Consider the following 18,827-nt stretch of genomic DNA (forward strand, 5'->3'; position numbering starts at 1 on the left):
TAATAATACTACCCACAGTTAGGTATTATTATCATTGCTGTTTTATGGGTGAAAAACTGAAGCTCAGAGAGGTTGTGACTGGCTAAAGTGGCCTAGATAGTAACAGCAGAGTGGGGATTCAAGATGTAGGGTGCTCTTCCTCTAGTGTACTAGGATCATGTAAGTGTTGTGAAGAGGACTTTGATGAGTCAATTGGTAGGATTTTTAAAAAAACTTTTCAACAATGAGCAGAGGCTATGGAGAAAAAAAAAGAGTAAGCCTGCCCAGTGTGGCTCAGCGGTTGAGCACTGGAATCAGGAGGTCACAGTTCCATTCCTGGTCAGGGCACATCCCCAGGTTGCAGGCTTGATCCCCAGTAGGGGGAGTGCAGGAGGCAGCCCATGGAAGATTCTCTCTCATTATTGATGTTTTTATCTCTCCCTCTCCCTTCAGCTCTCTGAAATCAATTAAAACAAACAAACAAAAAAGAAAGTCGACCACTCCCAGCCTTAAAATATACAATTTCCTTTTATGTATGTTTATTTCCTGTTTTTCCCAAGGCACAAAAATGGGTCCATCCTGCATGGCATAATAGGTGCGATGAATATTCATCATTTCATCTGTGTGAAATTAGGAAAAGATGGAGATTTGTTTTACAGACGCCCAAACCACAGTATTTGCTTTCCAGGCCACTGCCAGACATCCAGGGGGCTCAATTTCTTGCCGCAGTTTTGGAGAGCTGGCTGGTTAGGTGCTGCCCTTGGAGGGAGGGGGTCCGAGGGGGGAAGTCAGCCCACACTACAGGTCTGTTTTCCATGCAGGGTGGCTGCCATGCGGCAGGGGGCGCCGCCGTAGTAGTGTTCATCGTAGTCCACGGGAGCCACTCGACTGCGGAAAGGGCCAAGCCAGGAGGCGTGGCGAGCAGCCGTGGTCCTTTTTGGTCTCGCAACTTTAGTATCCAGAGCTCGTTCTACACGGCCATTCTTCTACCACATTTCATCACGTTGGACGCCTTCCATCCAGTCCCGGATCCGGGCGGGAAGGAAAGCATTAGCTTCCCGCCTTCCTAGGTTATAGTGCGGTAGAGGCGGCTCCTCTCTGTGTCCTCAGGGTCAGCTTGACAGTTCCCCTGAAGCATGTCGTGTCTTTCTTTCCTCTTTGGGGGGTCTTTTCTGTTTAACCTACTGCGGGAACATTCTCCTCCCTACACGTCTTTCCACTGACACCCGAGACAACGGTACGCTCGGAACTGCAATCTCTCCCTCCTAAATCCTCCCCGCCAACCCAGCAGAGAGGTCGCGTGTGTGTTGGTGGCAACCGAGGCTGCAGAACTCGCCAAACCTGTTCCTCCTCTCCCGGTCCCCAGAAGTCTCCAGCGGACCCGACTCGTGCCTGGCCGCGCTCGGGCTGGGCTGGGCTGGGCACCAGCCTGTGGCAGGCGCCGCCGGCAGCGGCGGGGCGAGCGCGCGCATCCTCCCTGGGTCCGGTTTCTCCTCCAGCTCCCCCCGCAGGCTGGGCTCCAGCTGTCGCCCTGGGGTCTCCCGGGCTCTCCACCGGGAAATCGAAGGTGAAAGAAACCGGAGGGAGGCGGGGGGCGGGTGGGAGGAGCCTGCAGCCGGCGGTGGGGGTAGTGTGGGCGGGGCCTGAGGGCGTCGGGGCGGAGAAAGGGGCTGAGCAAACTGGGGAAGGAGGGTTGGCCACGCAGGCGCGGGGGCAGCGCCGAGAACCCCACGCGGGAGCTTCTAGTCTCCAACCACCGCTCCTCACTTCACGGGAGAAGGGGCTGGGACTGGCCGAGAGCTAATAAAGAGTGAATGAGCTGCAGCCGCTGTGGCGGGCGGGAGTCAGCCCGAGCGGCACCCGATCCTTGCGCTCGGGAGGCGGCGAGGGGAGGCGGGTCGTCTCGTCCCTCCCGCCCGCCCCTCTTTCTCTCTCTTCCTCCAGCTGGTGGTCCCAGAGCCCGGCTCGGTCCGGTCCGTCGGCCCCATCCCGGAATCTTGCACGTCCTCGCGGTCCGACTCTCACCTAGGGTGCCCCGAATGGCCATGGGTTAGGGTGGGGGCCTCGAGCGCGGGGAGACCAGCCCGTTGCTCCGCGGAGGGCGCGTAGCCCGAACGCGCTCGCGGGCGCCGGGCATGGGGAGCGCGGTGTGAGCCCGCACCCGGGAGGACGACGGGCCGAGGTGGAGGAAGAGCGCGTGGATTGGGAGGACCCAAGGGAGGAAGGGAGGGAAAAGTGAAGCTGGGAGGAGAAGGCGGAGGAAGGTGGGGATTGATGCTTCTGTTTTTTGTTGCCGCTGCTGCCCTCGCGCTGGGAGCCGAGCCGGAGGGAAGGCGGTGGAGAGATGATTGCAGAGTTGGTGAGCAGCGCTCTGGGGCTCGCCTTGTATCTCAACACCCTAAGCGCGGATTTCTGCTATGATGACAGGTAAGGGGGTGAGAGGGAGGGGTGACCCCGAAGCTTCCCGCTTTAAGGCTGGAAGTGCCTCCTGGAGGAACTAATCCGGCACCTGAATTAGGAGGCGCGTCAACATTAACACCTTTAAAGCAGGAACCGCCGGGACGCGAGCGCGCTGGGCGGGCTGAAGGAGTTTGGGTTCCTAGTTTGCAGCAGGTTCTCTCCCTTGACTCTCGGCTGTTGGCAGACGTTTTAAATTTCTTAGCGGAAATCGCAGCAATTTGGGAAACTGTTTAATGAACGTATTAAAGAAAAAGTCTTAGGTATTCCTTGGTGCAACAAAAGCACATTGAGTGATTTTACGTCTGGGTTGGGAAGCCGTTCCCCGCCCCCTAATAGATCTTCCCTGTAACGTTTCCGTTTATTGATGGGACGGACAATTTTATTTCCCGAGGGTAACACACACCTTTGACAGTTGCCAAAATAATGGAAAGAGGATCGTACTCTGCTTCAACTTTCCCTTTTGACGTGTAGTGTACTTGACTTGGAGCCAAGATAACGCTGCTGATGGTCTCTCCTGCTCTTCCCCCGCCCCGCCCCCCGCCTCCCCCCTCCCCTTGCCTCTTTCACTAATCGATGGAGTAGCACTTTATAAAAGCTTGGCTTTCATTTCTGTTTGTGAGTTTCACATTAGACATTAGTGATTCTTTTGTGCTAATTGGGGAAGAAGACGCCCCTAGAGACTGAAGTTGTCTTCTGCATTTGGGTTAGTTTGGGTGGCTAATGAGACCTGAACTGTGTTGTCAAAGAAACTGCATCGATTTCTGGAAAATGTCATAGTTGTGCTCGTGGCTCTACCTATTTTTTAAACGTTGTTAGTGTTTAGAAACTGATGAAAAGCTCCAATAGCCATTAGGGAAAATTCCAATTTGTGTCTTTCCAGTGATTTAATCTGATTACAATTAAAACAGATGCATAATTAAAATATATTAGGGAGAACAGCACGCCTGGCTAAACTTATTAACCGTCCTGGGGTGTTTCATGCTCCATTGAAATTAAACTATCCAAAAAGTGAGCACAGATTTACTTTGACAGCTTTTCAGCAGCCTCTCTGGGCTATGGAAAGTGAATGGTTCCCTAGGGTCAGGGCGAGGCAGTGAGTGAACTTAGGAAAAGAGGTTGATAGTGAGGGGAGGTGAAGGCAAAATCTTCTCCTGGTAGTAATTAGCCATGTTCTATATTCTCTGGTGTGCCCGCTCTCTGACTAAAAGCATGTTCATGGATGTATACCTTCAGTCAGCGAATTTTGGTTCACATCCACATGTCTATTATGAAATCCCCTGATAGTCCCTGCAAAGACATCCAGCAAACCCTTCTTAATGCATTTCATAGAGTGTCTATCAGAGGCTAGTTGCTAGGAAGCCCCTGTTAGACATAAACTTTCCCTCAATTTTTAAGCAATGTGCAGATCTTAGCAATTATGCTACATGCTCTGAGAAGTAAGTGGTCTGTGAGAGGGGCTGCTTCTGTTCCCTCCAATTTTGGGTTACAGCGCACCTGCTATTTCTAGGGTAAATGGAAGAAAAATCTCTTGCTTCCAAAGACGGGTGACTTTTCACAAAATAAGTTCGGGGACAAATCTTGGGCAGTGACTGGCTCTGTTGGGGACAGTTCCAATAGTGAGCATTTATGCCAAGAATATACAGCTTATGAAAAAGTAACTTGCTGTACTATTGTAACTTTTATAGAACACTGTGGTAAATCTGGCATGCCTCTTGTATGCTACTGTTTTTTGCTATCTAGTTCTTTGAAAAGTACTTGTCAGAAGAAACTAGCCTGTAATGGTTAAGGCTGAAACTAGACTAAATTTTCAGGTATATTTTTTTCTATAGACTTAGTGCTTATTTTGTGTTTTTTGATCATCAATCAGAATTTGTTAGGCCTTTGTAACTTTAAGGAAGAATGGTGCAAGTGTGATGATGAATTAGTTGTGCTTTGATGGTGGACAATTCCTATAAATTCTCTACATGCCATAGGTTGAAGGGGGTGTCAGATTTGCTGACCCCTACCTCGCTACTTAGATGAATTTAGTGTGATGATTTGCTCATATCATCTAGTTGATAGCATGCTCAGTATATGATATCTAGATATTATATATGACAGATGATATTGAGAGTCTGTAAATACAAATTATACTTTTGCTACAATTTGAAGTGTACTTGACTCTAATTTTTTAAGTGGCAGACCTGCATATGCAATCCCTTACTTCTGAGAGTATGAAGTCTTAAAAGTATCAAACTTGTGTGTTTGTTTTTTCAATATATTTTTATTGATTTCAGAGGAAGAGAGAGGGAGATATAGAAACATCAGTGATGAGAGAGAATCATTGATCAGCTGCCTCCTGCATGCCCCCTACTGGGGATGGAGCCCACACCTCAGGCATGTGCCCTTGAACGGAACCCGGACCCGTCAGTCCACAGGCTGACACTCTATCCACTGAGCCAAACCGGTTAGGGCTAAACTTGGTTTTTATGTGTCTTGGTTTTTATGAAGTCGTGAAATACATATTAATAGGATCCTGGAACTTGATGTCTGCACAGCATGTTCAGGTGATTCGGTGCCAAGGTGCACTGCAAGTTGTGGCTTTCAGATACAGTACTTTCTAACTACTGAAACTCACTAGGGTGTGAAGGGGGAAGAGGGCTGGGGAGGCAGTGGAAACTGTAGGATGATGAGAATGTGTTTATTTCCATCACTCCATTTCAGACTACAAAGGCTCAAGTTCAAAACTTTGTTTAAACTACATCTGTGGATTCCGCTGCCCCCCCAGGAACTTCTGTGAAATACAGCTCTGTGAGGAGGGCAGGGCTGGAAGCAAAAGAGCTGCACTCAGGGAGGGAGGTGGCTCTTACGCTTGACTTGCTTAACTAAATCAAGACTGTGCATTTTAGCTGAAGAATCTGGCATTTACTGTAGGAGGGCTTTATATTGCTTCAGCTTAAAGATTATTGCTGTGGTACTTCTCAAAGTTATCATTTCTTTTAAGTATAGTGATCAAGTTTACTTTATAAACTCTATGTATAATTACTTTCAGTGTTTGATGTAGTTTGGTTGAGATTAAGTGGTAATCTGAAACGTTTTTATAGCAAAATCAATTTCCCTATGGTAAAGTTTAATATTTTACAAGTTTTTCTGTGCTAAACTCAAGAATATGGCTAGGATGTGATGAAACAAACAGTAAAAGAGTAGAATTCATCCTATCTGATGAAAAAAGCATACATGGTTTCAACTTCATCCCTCTTTCCCTTGCCTCCAATCTAGTAATGACTATATTGAATCTTAAGTTGTGGTTAGAGTAAAATTGGAATTATAAATGTGCAGTTTTTGCCAGACTTTCATGTTACATATGACTGCTCGAAGGACCCTCTCATTTTCTGGAGAAATTTGGTGTTTAGGTCAGTGGAAAAACTGGCTGACCCCAAATTCTCTGCTCTCTTATGGTAAGGATAATATTACATCATTTCCCTTCATCCTCTTTAAAAATAGTACTGTTAATATGCTTTGCATAGAGATAACACTAAAAGAGTCAGTTTACTTCAAAGCAATAGAAGTAAACCCTAACTATTGTTTTGTAGTCCGACTTCATTTTGACTTACCATCTAATTGAAGGCATTTCCTTTAAGTCATATAACTAGTAAATAAGATAATGCTACTAGTACATGTTTTTATTCTTACATGAGTAAAATAATACACTCGTTAAAAAAAAAAGTCAATTGGAGGTTTTGAAAGTGGGAAATGGATTTGTGGCCGCTTTGAACATTTTTTTTCTTATTGCTGATTTTGCATTTGTTAAACCCAACCATGATCATTAACATTACCTTTATGTTTCTTAGCTGTTCCATTTTGCAATAATTGTGTGAAACTTGGAGAAACAACTCCATGGCAGAAATTTCTGCTCTTGAATTAAAACTACTCCAAGCTCTTCATAGCACATTCCTAATTTAGTTTTTCATTTGGGTATAAATGTAAATCTTTATTTTTATGGAAACACTAGTTAAGACCTTTCTTCCTTAAAGTCATTGATTAACAGTATTTTAAAAGAAGGAATGGAAGATTTAAGGCATGTTAGCAAGTTTTTTAAAAACTTTATTTTCTAAAGCTATTCAACTGTGCCTTCTCCTTGGTCTTTTAATGTTACTGTCAGTTTGGGTTTTTGACCTGGTATGATCCTTTGTGAAATGATCAATCACTCTGTTAACTTGCCTCTAGAAATTTCCCTGAATAAATATGTATTGTTACCTTAAAATTCTAGTGTGTGCAACCATTGAAGGGATTCCTGGTATTTAAAGTATGTTTACAAAGAATTACTTATAAAATCAAAGTAAAGAAGGGAGAAGTTTGCTTTGAATCAAAGGATATATCATCAAGACTATACTGAGAGAAGTCAATATGTACAAGAGTGTTTTGTTTTTTTGACTCTAATTTCCTTTCCAGTTTATAAGACACCGAAAAAAATGCAAGTGGACCCAATTTATAGTTGATGAAATATTTTATGTGACATTTTATTTTTTAGCTGTTTTGATTGTTTAATCAACTCTATGTAGAATTGGTTCATTTTGCTGAACAAGTACATCTCAACAGTAAGTTAAAATCAGGTGAAGCCAGTAGGGACCACTTTGCCTCACCTCCATTGAGACTGCCACATGGGGATTAGCTAGCAAATGACCCAAATACAAGCACCGGATGGACATGTAACGAAGGCCATAGGGAAAATTGCTTGCCAGCCATCTGTCTTTTAATGGTTTCCATGTAAATGTGTATTTTTTGGCTCTATTATTAGATATTCAATTTATATTGTCTTGTCATCTGCACTGAGTTTCTCAGTGTTATTGTGCCCCTGTTGTAACACTGAATTCCTTGCTGCTGTAATTCTGAAATAGCTACAACCTTTTGGATTCCAGTATGAGATAGGAGCCCGGTTTGTCTCTCTCATCTCCTTGTTGCTGTTTCGCACACTAAGGCACTTGTTTAAAACGCCCGTGATGGTGCAGCTGTTTGTCACAGGCGAAGGGTACATTTTCTCTGAAACAGGCACCTTCCTAAGAGGAAGGGGCCAAGTTCACCCTTAAGGCACTCTGAAAAATCAGAGCTGACAAACCTAGTTTCTTATAACTTTACTTTTCTCACCCAGCATGGCTTCTACCTGTAACATTCACTTTTTAGATTGTTTGTCTCTTGGAAGCTAATTATATGATCAGCTTTGGGTACTTATTTAATAGCTTCACAAAAGTGGCAAGTGATGGGAAGGAAAAGTGGGTTGTTGAATGTGAAGACCCCGCCTCTATGAACAGCTGTCCTCACTTAGAGCCTAGTAGGGGGGGAAAAAAGTGTAGAGGCATAGCACCAGGAACTGCACTACCTTCTGTTTTTCGTAGGATGAAAAAGGAGTAATTACAAATGTAATGATACGCAGAGGTTTCTTTGAAGATTTGATTTGTGTGTGCTTTTGAGGAATAATGACTACATTCAATAATTCACTAGTTAAGAATATTACTAGACATGGGCTTCTCATACATATGGTGCCTAATACAAGCAGCAGCTGTTCACTCTTGTCAGCAGCATCCATACCTGTCTGTCCTTTCTTACCTGTACTGTAGCAGGTACTATAAAGTGCTTGAGAGTCTGATGGTAGACTTATAAAAATGCCAATAGCTTGTCCTTTAGCAGAATTTCACTTGCATTTACTCGTGTTTATTTTGACTAATACTCATATTTTAAAACTTTTACTGGGACTCTGTCAGCTTCTCTCCCAGGACATTGGTGCCCAGGATCCATGGTAGATGGTTTGAACTGGCGTTATTCTGGGTCTGGTGCTCATGGGTACTTGATTCCTACGTGGGGAAGCTTTAAACTACTTCTCCCAAATGTCTTCTTCCTAATTGTCCAGTCAGTTGTTTTCCTTGGAGGCTTGTAGGGGCCGAACTCTTGGAGTTAACGAGATTTGCCTCTACTGGTCATAGGGATTGAAGACTTTTGCCTGAGAGAGATTTTTTTGGGCTGTATTTTCTAGACAGTTAATTCTAACAAGATGCAGCACTATTAAATTTCTATTGATCTCCTTTCCTCCTCTCTGACAGTTTACCTTTTCAATCACATTTGACCGCTTCTCTGGTATTCAAGGTTTCTTAGAATAAAGGTATACATGTTCATTTTAATATTTTAAGAACTTTTTGGGATTCCAAATTTGGGTTCAGCTATGACCTTTTGTTTTTCCAGGTAAATGGGAAATCATTGAATAAACCTATCGACTCAGGAGAATTTTGAAGAAGTCAGGAACACAAATGATTTGTTTTTAAGTCCGTATTGAGAGTTGCTGTTATGTTTTTAGAGTAGTATATTTTTGTTTACAATCATTTCATAAAATGCAGTTAATTTGGACAACTAAAAGTGACTTTATGGATGAGAGGGAGAGAGATTTTGATTTGCTCATGACTAAAAAATAATAATATGGAAAATTCTAACTCCACCTCTAGATTCCATCTTATTGCGGAATTAAATTATATGAACATTTATTTATTCCAAGGCTGTGTGCCTGCTTTGTTGCCGAGGGCAGTGCTACTGTGTCTGCTTTAAAAGTGCTGTAGTTTTTGGCAGAGGAGATGCTATTTGCTTATGGTAATTTCATGTAAGCTTTTGTTTCTTGATTTCTTTGCAGGGCATTGGTGATATCAGAGTGAGGCAGGGTATGCAGGGTGGCGCAGCATGCAGTTATCATCAAAGAGACTGACTAAATTACATGATTTATCAAATGAAACACATCAGTGCCCTCGGAATAGCAGCTGTGAGCTAGGTGCTGTGGCCAATGGCTTAATTAAGGAACAATGTATGAAAATATTACCATGGGGTAAAGGAATTTATTGGCATTTGAAACTGCAAAAGTCACAAGTTTTGGTAGTTAGCGAAAGTGCTTGTTTCCCTAATTGTGGTTCCAGAGACCATTGATTTCTTTAGAAGTAGAACATTTTGATTGTCCTAGCCTAGAAATTCTCCCTTGACATCCTTTAGGAGTATTTTAACTTCAAAGGATGTGTTGTTTGCTGAAGAGTGGCCACTGGGGCGCAATATGGCTCTTGACATTTTGAGCAGTGTTAAATGATGACATTGAAGTATTTCAAACAGCCATGCTTCAACATTGTTTAAAAATCCAGTGGGGAGAATGACAATCCGTATCCCTGCATACTTGGAATTCTTTGGGTATTAATTTTAAATGCAGTTCACAAGTTTGCCTCTTAAAAATAAGTTAAAAAAAAAAGGACGAATAAGGCTAGTAAAAGTTTTACGGCTGTGTGTTATGAAATGTTGTTTTCTTTTTTCAATTGCTTATACGCGTTCTATAAAGAGACTGAAAAGATGCAGACCACAGCCTTGTTTTTTGTTTTAATCTCTCAATTGGGTTATATGTCTGTTATTTAGAACACTGTCATAAAGCATGTTGTTGATTCTGTTATAAACTCAAGACTATAAAGCTAGTCTTTGAGAGGCAGACAAGGGGAAAACACTTTGGGAAAAGTAAACTCTTGTGTTTGTTAATTTCCAATTTAAGTGAAGGCACGTGCACCCTGCTTTCTTTTCTGTTACTGGTATCTCTCGGGTTAAAAATGAGAGTCCGTAGTTTTACTCTTTACAAGGTCAGTGCATGTGAAAGTGACATCCCTGCAAATTGTGTTCTCCACAGGGATTGCTTTAGGTCAGTGGTGGGCAAACTCATTAGTCAACAGAGCCAAATATCAACAGTACAACGATTGAAATTTCTTTTGAGAGCCAAATTTTTTAAACTTAAACTATATAGGTAGGTACATTGTTATTAACTTAATTAGGGTACTCCTAAGGCTTAGGAAGAGCCACACTCAAGGGGCCAAAGAGCCGCATGTGGCTCGAGAGCCGCAGTTTGCCGACCAAGGCCTTAGGTGGTGGCTCTAGAGATACGTTCACAGGTTTGACCGCTTTTCTCAGTCTGGAGGGACATTTGCCATTACAGAGCCATTTGGGAGGAGGGGTTCTTGAGGCAGGGCTAGCACCTGCCCTGTTCCTCTAGGGACCTTGCTCATTGTGTTATAAACTGCCTTTTGGCTACGTCTGCCTTTCTGTCTTCCGGTTTCTAAAGCTATAATAAATACTGAGCCTGCCGCCCTGGATTGTCAGAGATGTCTTCAGGTAGAGCATGTGGATCCAAATTCTCTGTCGAGTGTACTTCTTTTAGAACAGGATGTTCCCCTCCTCCTCCAATAATTAACTACAGGACCGCTCTCCCAAAGCAATTGAAAAAGCTCATTTTGACAAAGAAAGCTTCCTGTGACAAATTTCCCAACTATAACTTTGCAGAAGAAAAGTTCTCAGATGATGAAGAAGTTTAATCAGGCAAAAAGACATTTTTATTTGCAGAAATGGGCCCTTTAGAGGGAAGCAATTATTTATAGCTGATGTGAAGAAGTGGTATACCTGAATTCATTTGATAAACCTCATTTAAAATAGGAAGGCTATTCTTGTTATGCTGTTGAAAGAAAAAAAAATGGTGCTGAATAGTCACTGAACTTATGTTAAAGAAATAAGCTTTTACACGTTAACCCACTCTCTAGGGATATGGATTGGTTTAACCAAAGAAAAATGAATTTAGGATTTGAATTAAAACCTTTTAAAGACACCAGTGCGCAGCCTGCAAGCACTGACTGTAGTTTGCCACATGGAGTCTTCTATTTAAAAAATATTCTTTAGTTTTGGTTCCTCCATCTGTCTATGTAAGAATCTTTGTATTTTTTCCTTTGACAACAGTGGTGTGTTTTGCTTTTGTTACATGTTGAACAGAAAGTGAAATTTCACTGTTTTAAAACCTCTCGTATGTCGTCAACCTAAATAATGTAAGCCATTTCTATGAGAAGGTATTTAGTAGTTACTTTCAAATTCAGAAATGATATTGAGGATGCCCGTGGCAGGCTGTGTCCTTTCTCAGGACTTGCCCCCCTGCCTTCATCCTTTGATATGGACAGTTGCCTTTTTAAAAAAAATCTTTCAAAATGCAGTTTAAATCCCTAGTTTCTTTGAATGCAATAGATCTCCCTATGCCTTGCTTAAAGGGCCATTGGTGAGCTGGGCCTCTTTCCATCTGGTATGTGTATATATTTCTAAATCAGTCTACTTGCAAATCACCTGGGGTTGTGAAAATGCAGATTCTGCCTGGAGTGGGCCCACGAGCCTGCATCTCTGTCATTCACAGGTATAACAGAGGGCTGTTGGTTCACAGACCACACGGTAATAAGAGTAGTAAGGCTCTATTTCATTTAAATGTATTACACATCGGCTCAGTGTGTTGTACAGATACTTAGATACTTGGAAAGGCTACCTAAACTCCTGGATTAAAAATGATCAAGGATAAGGCACCTCTCTTCTTTGTATGAGTCTAGCCATTTTATTTCATCTCTCTCTGCTTTGTTCAATCACATCTTTAAATTGGTCATGTGGATTTGAGGTATTGTGTGGATTTTGAAAAGGTAGAGAGCCTGCTGAAACCCTAGGAGGTGATCTCTATGGAAATATCTGTCACCATCTTGTATTACAATGTTATCTTCTTTGTAGCACTGCTGTGGAGACAGGTATTGGATGCTGATTTTGACAAATAAACTGATAGGCTGTCGGTCACCTTAGGCTTATGACTTGAATAGATGCCTTAACTGAGTCTCCATCGTCAGGGCCTTCATTAGTTTGTGCTTTCGTTAAGCAACCCCTTGTAAGGGAATTTGGCTTACATTGCATGAAGGCTTTAAAAATTATAGGGTGGCAGCAAAAATATAAGTATTTAGGAAGCTGGGAGTGGGAAAGCTGAAGATTTATTGATGATAATCAGGCACTGGGTGATGCTATCAGGTAGAGGTATCTACATAGAAGTAGAAATGCTTGGGCCCCTATGACTTTTTTAAGCCTGTTATACGGAACCTTAGCCTTTGGGCACTTTGGAGTGTTTCTGATTGAGTGAATGCCCTATGATTCTGAAAATTTACATCCCTACTTAATAGGAATATTTTTAAAGAGCTCATTCTAAAATGAGTTAAAATTATTCCTTTTCTTTTTTAAAATACTGGGACCTAGAGGCAGTTTCGTAAACAAACATTAGGCCACGATAGGAGACTAGAGTTATGGTCTTGGAGTTGCGTATCACTTTACTAGCGAGGTACTCCAGCCACTCATCTCTCTAAGACTTGGTGTTATAATTGTTTAGGGAGTGAAAGTAACGATAATAACTGCCTACCACAGAGTGGGGATCAAATGAAATGTTCTCTGTGTGTTTTAAAAGCTTCATGGCTCCAGATTTAGGTGTAGAGAGTGGACGAAAAGGGGCCACCTGCTCCCCTGACAAGCTCAGGGAAGGCCCGTATGGTGGCCCTAAAAACTCAGAGACCTACAAGTAACCACACAGGATGGTCTGAAATGAAGACATTTTTAACTGAAAAGCAGTTTATGGTGGGTAGTCATGTCCTAGACTAGCCTCTTCCCTGACAAAGGTCAGTCTTTACCTTCACTGAGCCTATTGTCTTTTTGCATCTAGATAACATATCTTTGGAATGTCAGAGTAATTTTCCTTTTTCCAGACCCCTCAAAGCACAGGCACTGCTAGGGGGATCACAAATAAACTCATTGTTATCGAGCTAATTGTTGACTGTTAACTATCTCTCATCACCTAACTCAGTGGTCTGCAAAATGAGGCTCCTGAGCCACATGCGGCTCTTTGGCCCCTTGAGTGTGGCTCTTCCTAAGCCTTAGGAGTACCCTAATTAAGTTAATAACAATGTAACTACCTATAAAGTTTAAGTTTAGAAAATTTGGCTCTCAAAAGAAATTTCAATCGTTGTACTGTTGATATTTGGCTCTGTTGATTAATGAGTTTGTCGACCACTGACCTAACTAAAAGAAGTATGTGTCAATTATTTTCATTTTATCCAACCCCAGATGTTTCCCCACTTTGCTTTCTCCTGTCTCCCTAATCTATCACCAGTGGATTTCATATAACCCACTTATGCCTCCTCTTTTGATTGTAATGTATAAAACAAGATGCAAAACTGCCGTTCTCCGGAGCATTATCTCAATCCATTGAGGTTCTGCTTCCCAGCATTTGTCAACAATCTGGCTCAAATAAGCTCACAGAAATTCTTCACAGGTTTGAATGTTTCTTACATTAACGAGAGTGTTGGACCAGAGGCTCCATGGCTCAGTACATTTGTATCTGACTCTCTTCTCCCCTGAGAACAGAGCTGTGTTCTACTCCATGTTAGTGCTACCTTTTTCTCTCAGAGTCAGCGGAACTCCTGCGGTCCCAGCTGCTATTGCCTCCCCCACAACCCATCTCTGCTTCTAATGTTCGAAGCCTCACTGCATAAGCAGTTCTTCCTCTCCTCTAATTCTTTTCTGTGCTTTCCCTGTGTGTCTTGTCTCTGCGTGAAGGCTTACTTTGAATAGACCTTCTGGTCAATCTGAGTCTTCTTTTGCAGGGTAAAAGCACCAATTACAGTGCACCGGGTGTAAATAATGTTTGGTACTTCGGTTCTGCTTGGCAGGGTGTACTCATGGTCTCCCTCTTCAGTGGCAACTCTTTTTCTTTTACGAATATGTTCAGATTCAGAGCAGTTCTGGCAGCCGGTGATTAGAAAAGCAATATGTCAGATAAGCTGTTTTTTCCTCCATTGAAGTGTTCATGTTAATCAGTCCTGTATTGAGAATTGGGAGTAAGTATGCTTAGCACATGTACTAGGTGGTCACACGTCATTTTTCAACAGTTTGGCTCAAGTAAACTCACAAAATGGTAACATCTAGTACCTAACTCTGGTGATACATTTTTGTAAGTAATTAGAAAATATTTCTTAATTTTAGTCCTTTTCAATCAACAGAGTGGCAAAAAGTAAAAAGACCACAGATTTATGGAATCAGATAATCTAGAGATCTAATCCCAGAACTATTACTTGCTTATTAGGTAATTTTGATTGCGCTACTAAGATTCTTTTAGCCTCTGTTCCTTGTTGTATAGAACGGGGGTAGTAATACCTACTTAATACAGTTGTTGGGAGAATAGACCGAGATAAATTATATAAAGTGCCTGGTCCAGTGTCTGGTGTCCAGGATAATTATTAAATATTTCTCTTAAGAAATTTCTCATTAACTCTATTGCTGATAGCTTAAAATCACTGTATAGTAACATCTGAAAGTATTATAAAGCATTTAGGGATTTTTCTTAAAAGCCAATGTTCAGAACTTAAACTTATTTCTAGTAATATTTAAGTTAGCAATTCAGATATGTTTAGGGTAGCTGAAAGGGGTCAGTGAACTCTATTAAATAACTACTAATTTTTGAATTTAATTTTTATCTTGAGTTATAAGTTTGGAGAAATGTTGAAACTTGAGCATTATACACACATGCATACATGCATGCACGGACCCACACACATGCAAATTTTGCCAATAAAATGTTTGCAGTATATACTCAATTCAAAGTACATATGAAACACAGAACTAGGATGTCTTCTATGTTCTTCACCATAATTGACTTTCTTCTTTGAGTTAGATTATACTACATAGTAGCATATGCAAAATTATGATTTCTTAGCATCTTGTAAGAATTGTTTTACTCTATGAAGTGTATCTAGTAAATGAAAAAGCTTAAACAATGAAAAACTAGAGTTGTTTTTATTGGCGGTGAGAACAGCACCAGGTGTTAGACCAGTGGGACAAGATCGGATCTGGATTCAGCAACCTCCGTACTTGAGTTCTGGCTAGGAAAGAATTCAGAGCCAAGACTCAAACTATAAGAGGAAGTTTATTTAGACAATCACAGGGTACAAGAAGTGAGCTGCAGGAGAAATGGGCTCAGGAAACAAATTACAGGGGCAGAAGAAGGGCCCTTGGGGCTTAGGAGAGAGGAAGGTAAATGTGATGTGCCAAGGGGGGAGGGGGGAGAGAGAGGGAGGAGAGAGAGCTAGAGCACCCTGGTCCTCCATCCTAAGGGTTTTTAAGGGTGTGATTTCAGGGGATGTCCAAGGGGAGGATCTCAACAGAATATTCAGTCATTGTTTACACTGATTGGTGGGTGCCAGGAGGTCATTGGTCAGTGCAGTTCTGATACCAGCCAAAAGATCGGATGTCTGGTTTTGCTGCTTTTCCAGGCAGGGAGCTGAAACACAGCTGAGGCCTCATTGTTATCCCTAGGGCTTGATGCTTAAGGGAGTGGTCAGGCAAAGGCCCACATGGGAGTTACTTGGGCTACTCTTTGGCCCCTGGTTCCTCCTCTAAGGGGATCTGCCACATAACTAGTCACATATGAGGGGAAGAAAGGTCAGGAGAGGGTCTCACCTGCATGATCAGCGATATGAAAGGTCAGGGGGTCTAAATCCCTTGACCAGCTGTATGCAAGGGAAAGAAAGGTTATCCTGGGGGTGAGGTCCTTATTTTCCAAGTTTTCCTGGTTGCTAGGCACCTAGGGCTTTCTGCTTTGATGACCTACTGTACCTGGCCCAGTGTCCTTGCTCTGCTTATGTCTGTCTAACTGCCAACCACATTTTCAGTTATACTGTAAAAGGTTATATTGAATTAAGAATTAGCCAAACCCAGTGATCCACCACTTCTAGGAATATATCCTAAGAATCCTGAAACACCAATCGGAAAGAATATGCACACCTATGTTCATAGCAGTGCTGCTTACAATAGCTAAGATCTGGAAACAGCACAAGTGCCCATCAGTAGATGAGTGGATAAAAAAACATGTGGTATGTTAACATGGAATACTATGCAGCTGTAAAAAAGAAGGATCTCTTACCCTTTCAGACAGCATGGAGGGACCTGGAGACCATTATGCTAAGTGAAATAAGTCAGTCAAAGACAAGTATCACATGAAATCACTTATATGTGGAATCCAATGAATAAAATAAACTGATGAACAAAATAGATCCAGAGACATGGAAGCATGCAACAAACTGACAAATTTCAGAGGGAAGGGAGAGGAGACTGGAAGAGAGTAACCAAAGAACTTATATGCATAACCATGGACAGACAATAGTGTGTTGAAGACCTGAGGAGGAGAAGATGTGGGTTAGAGGGAGATGGGGAAAGAAGAGGACATCTGTATTATTTTCAACAATTAAGATAAAAAAAAAGAGCCCTAGCTGGTTTGGCTCAGTGGATAGAGCATCAGCCTGAGGACTGAGGGGTCCTGGGTTCGATTCTGGCCAAGGACACATACGTCAGTTGCGGGCTTGATCCCTGGGCTTGTGTGGGAGGCAACCAATCAATGGATGTGTCTCCCTCACAAGGATGTTTCTTTCTCTCTGTCTCTCCCCCTGCCTCTCTTTAAAAATCAATGGGAAAATATCCTCATGTGAGTGTTAAACAAACAAACAAACAAACAAAAAAACCCCCCTAAAAATCCCAGGAATAGTTTTATGTACCTCTGTTTGACAGTGAGCAAAACTGATACAAAAAGCTCTGTTTGCTTTTTGAAATCTTTTCTGGGAAGTTTGTTATTTTCTCTCATTAACTTGCACGCTTACCAAGACCTACAACTTGCATTAATTTATTTTTATTTATTAATTTATGTTTTTAAATAAATGAGTATTTTTAAAAATATTTTTTTTATTTTTTATTTTTGTTGATTTCAGAGAGGAAGGGAGAGGGAGAGAGAGAGAGAGAGAGATAGAAACATCAATGATAAGAGAGAATTATTGATTGGCTGCCTCCTTCACGTCCCCTATTGGGGATAGAGCCCGTAACCCAGGAATGTGCCCTTGACCGGAATCAAACCTGGGACCCTTCAGTCTGCAGGCCGACGCTCTATCCACTGAGTCAAACTAGCTAGGGCTTGCATTAATTTATTTACAGGTAGTTCTGCATTTAAGAATATTGATCTCCTAATTAAAACAGATCTTTCACATGTTAACATTTTTCTAGTTATTTTCTATACAAAGAAAACAACCTTCTAACTCGAGCACTTCTTTTTTCCATTTTTATCCCCCTAGAAGAAGTAAAACTTTTCTCACTCAAAGTTCAGGTAAGCTAAGTATCTTGAAGGCCTACCATATTGGTAACACAGCTTTCTTTCTTTCTTTCTTCCTTCCTTCCTTCCTTTCTTTCTTTCTTTCTTTCTTTCTTTCTTTCTTTCTTTCTTTCTTTCTTTCTTTCTTTCTTTCTTTCTTCTTTTTTGTTTGGTTTTAATTTTATGATTTTTAGAGAGAAAGAGGGAGGGAGATAGAAAAATCAATTTTTTTTGTTCCACTTATTTATGCATTCATTGGTTGATTCTTACATGTGCTCTGACTGGGGATCAAACCCACAACCTTAGTGTACCAGGACGATACTCTAACCAACTGAGCTATCCAGCCAGGGCCACGGCTTTTTCTTTAAAGTCAGGGCTTGGCTCTAGTTATTCCCTAGGGTCCCTGCCATCTGAAAATAGTCACAATTCTAGGGAAATAGGTTTGGGTATATTTGCTTAAGATATATATTTGAAATTTGGGGGCACTTAGTAATGTTTTAGGTAGAACATTGGCTATATTGCCACACATACAATGGAAAAGGAGGTCCATTAACACAACAAACCATATCAATTCAGTCACAATCATCATTTTGTTTCTTGGGTTACCTTATTCTCAGTTGGAATGTTTACTCTGTTCCTATTGATAACTAAATTCTAACAGCAAGTGGCAGCTCCAAAAAAGGAGAACACTTTCGGTTCTTGTTGGACTGCAGCCTAGTTTTCTCAAGTGCACATCTGTTCCTTGGAACATTTTGAGAATATTCAGGTGAAAATTCACCCAGTATTCTATTAAACCAGATTCTGTTGCTGATGGGTTGAAAAAAAATCAATCATACTCCTTTTAATTTAGCAAAGGAAAACAACAAATGTCTTTTGCAGGATGGCTCACAACTCTCTGGAATTAATTTAAATTAGTACAAGAAACCAATCATTTAGGACCTTATTAGACACGCCTCAGCGATTGATATTTAGAACTGAATGAAAGACAAGGTTGGATTTCTCCAGGGCAATGGGTTGGATGGGAAGAGTAAGTATGATATCCCTATCAAATGAACTGTGGTGCAATTGAGAAAAGTTGACTTGAAGATTTTGCTCCTTTCTTGCTTACTCTGCTTTCCTTTTATGGTATCGAGGAGGGATGATTATGCAGAGATTTGGAGGAACTTCTTTTTTTGTGGGGGGAAAACAGGCACTGCAATGAAAGATGGGTCGTTTTGTTGGATATCTTTGTGAATTGAAATCAGAGCAGCAAATGGTTGCCAGCTTCTGGAGGTGAATCATTGGTAGAATGGAGGAAGTCTGCTGAATTCCACTCTGTTTGTGGTGGTAGCTCTGTAGTGTTTTAAAAAACTCTTCAATATATTTTGATTGCATGCTGAATTTTTGG

General features: G+C 41.7%; 1 protein-coding gene across 5 annotated transcripts in view; it reads left to right on the forward strand.

The window, feature by feature from the left end:
- Nucleotides 1-1,525: 1,525 nt before the first annotated feature.
- TMTC2 (transmembrane and tetratricopeptide repeat containing 2) overlaps nucleotides 1,526-18,827 on the forward strand; it is a 391,387-nt gene continuing 374,085 nt past the window's right edge. For 3 of the 5 annotated variants that reach the window (XM_023749765.1, XM_023749766.1, XM_023749768.1), the window contains exon 1: nucleotides 1,654-2,406. In XM_023749765.1, coding sequence (XP_023605533.1) covers nucleotides 2,324-2,406 — 83 coding nt within the window. In that variant the 5' untranslated portion in view covers nucleotides 1,654-2,323. Of the gene's footprint in view, nucleotides 1,547-1,653; nucleotides 2,407-18,827 lie in introns of those variants that run through there. The other 2 variants (XM_006083982.3, XM_023749767.1) reach the window with 2 other exon arrangements.

The sequence above is a fragment of the Myotis lucifugus genome, unplaced genomic scaffold (assembly GCF_000147115.1).
Source record: "Myotis lucifugus unplaced genomic scaffold, Myoluc2.0 scaffold_9, whole genome shotgun sequence".
Lineage (NCBI taxonomy): Eukaryota > Metazoa > Chordata > Mammalia > Chiroptera > Vespertilionidae > Myotis > Myotis lucifugus.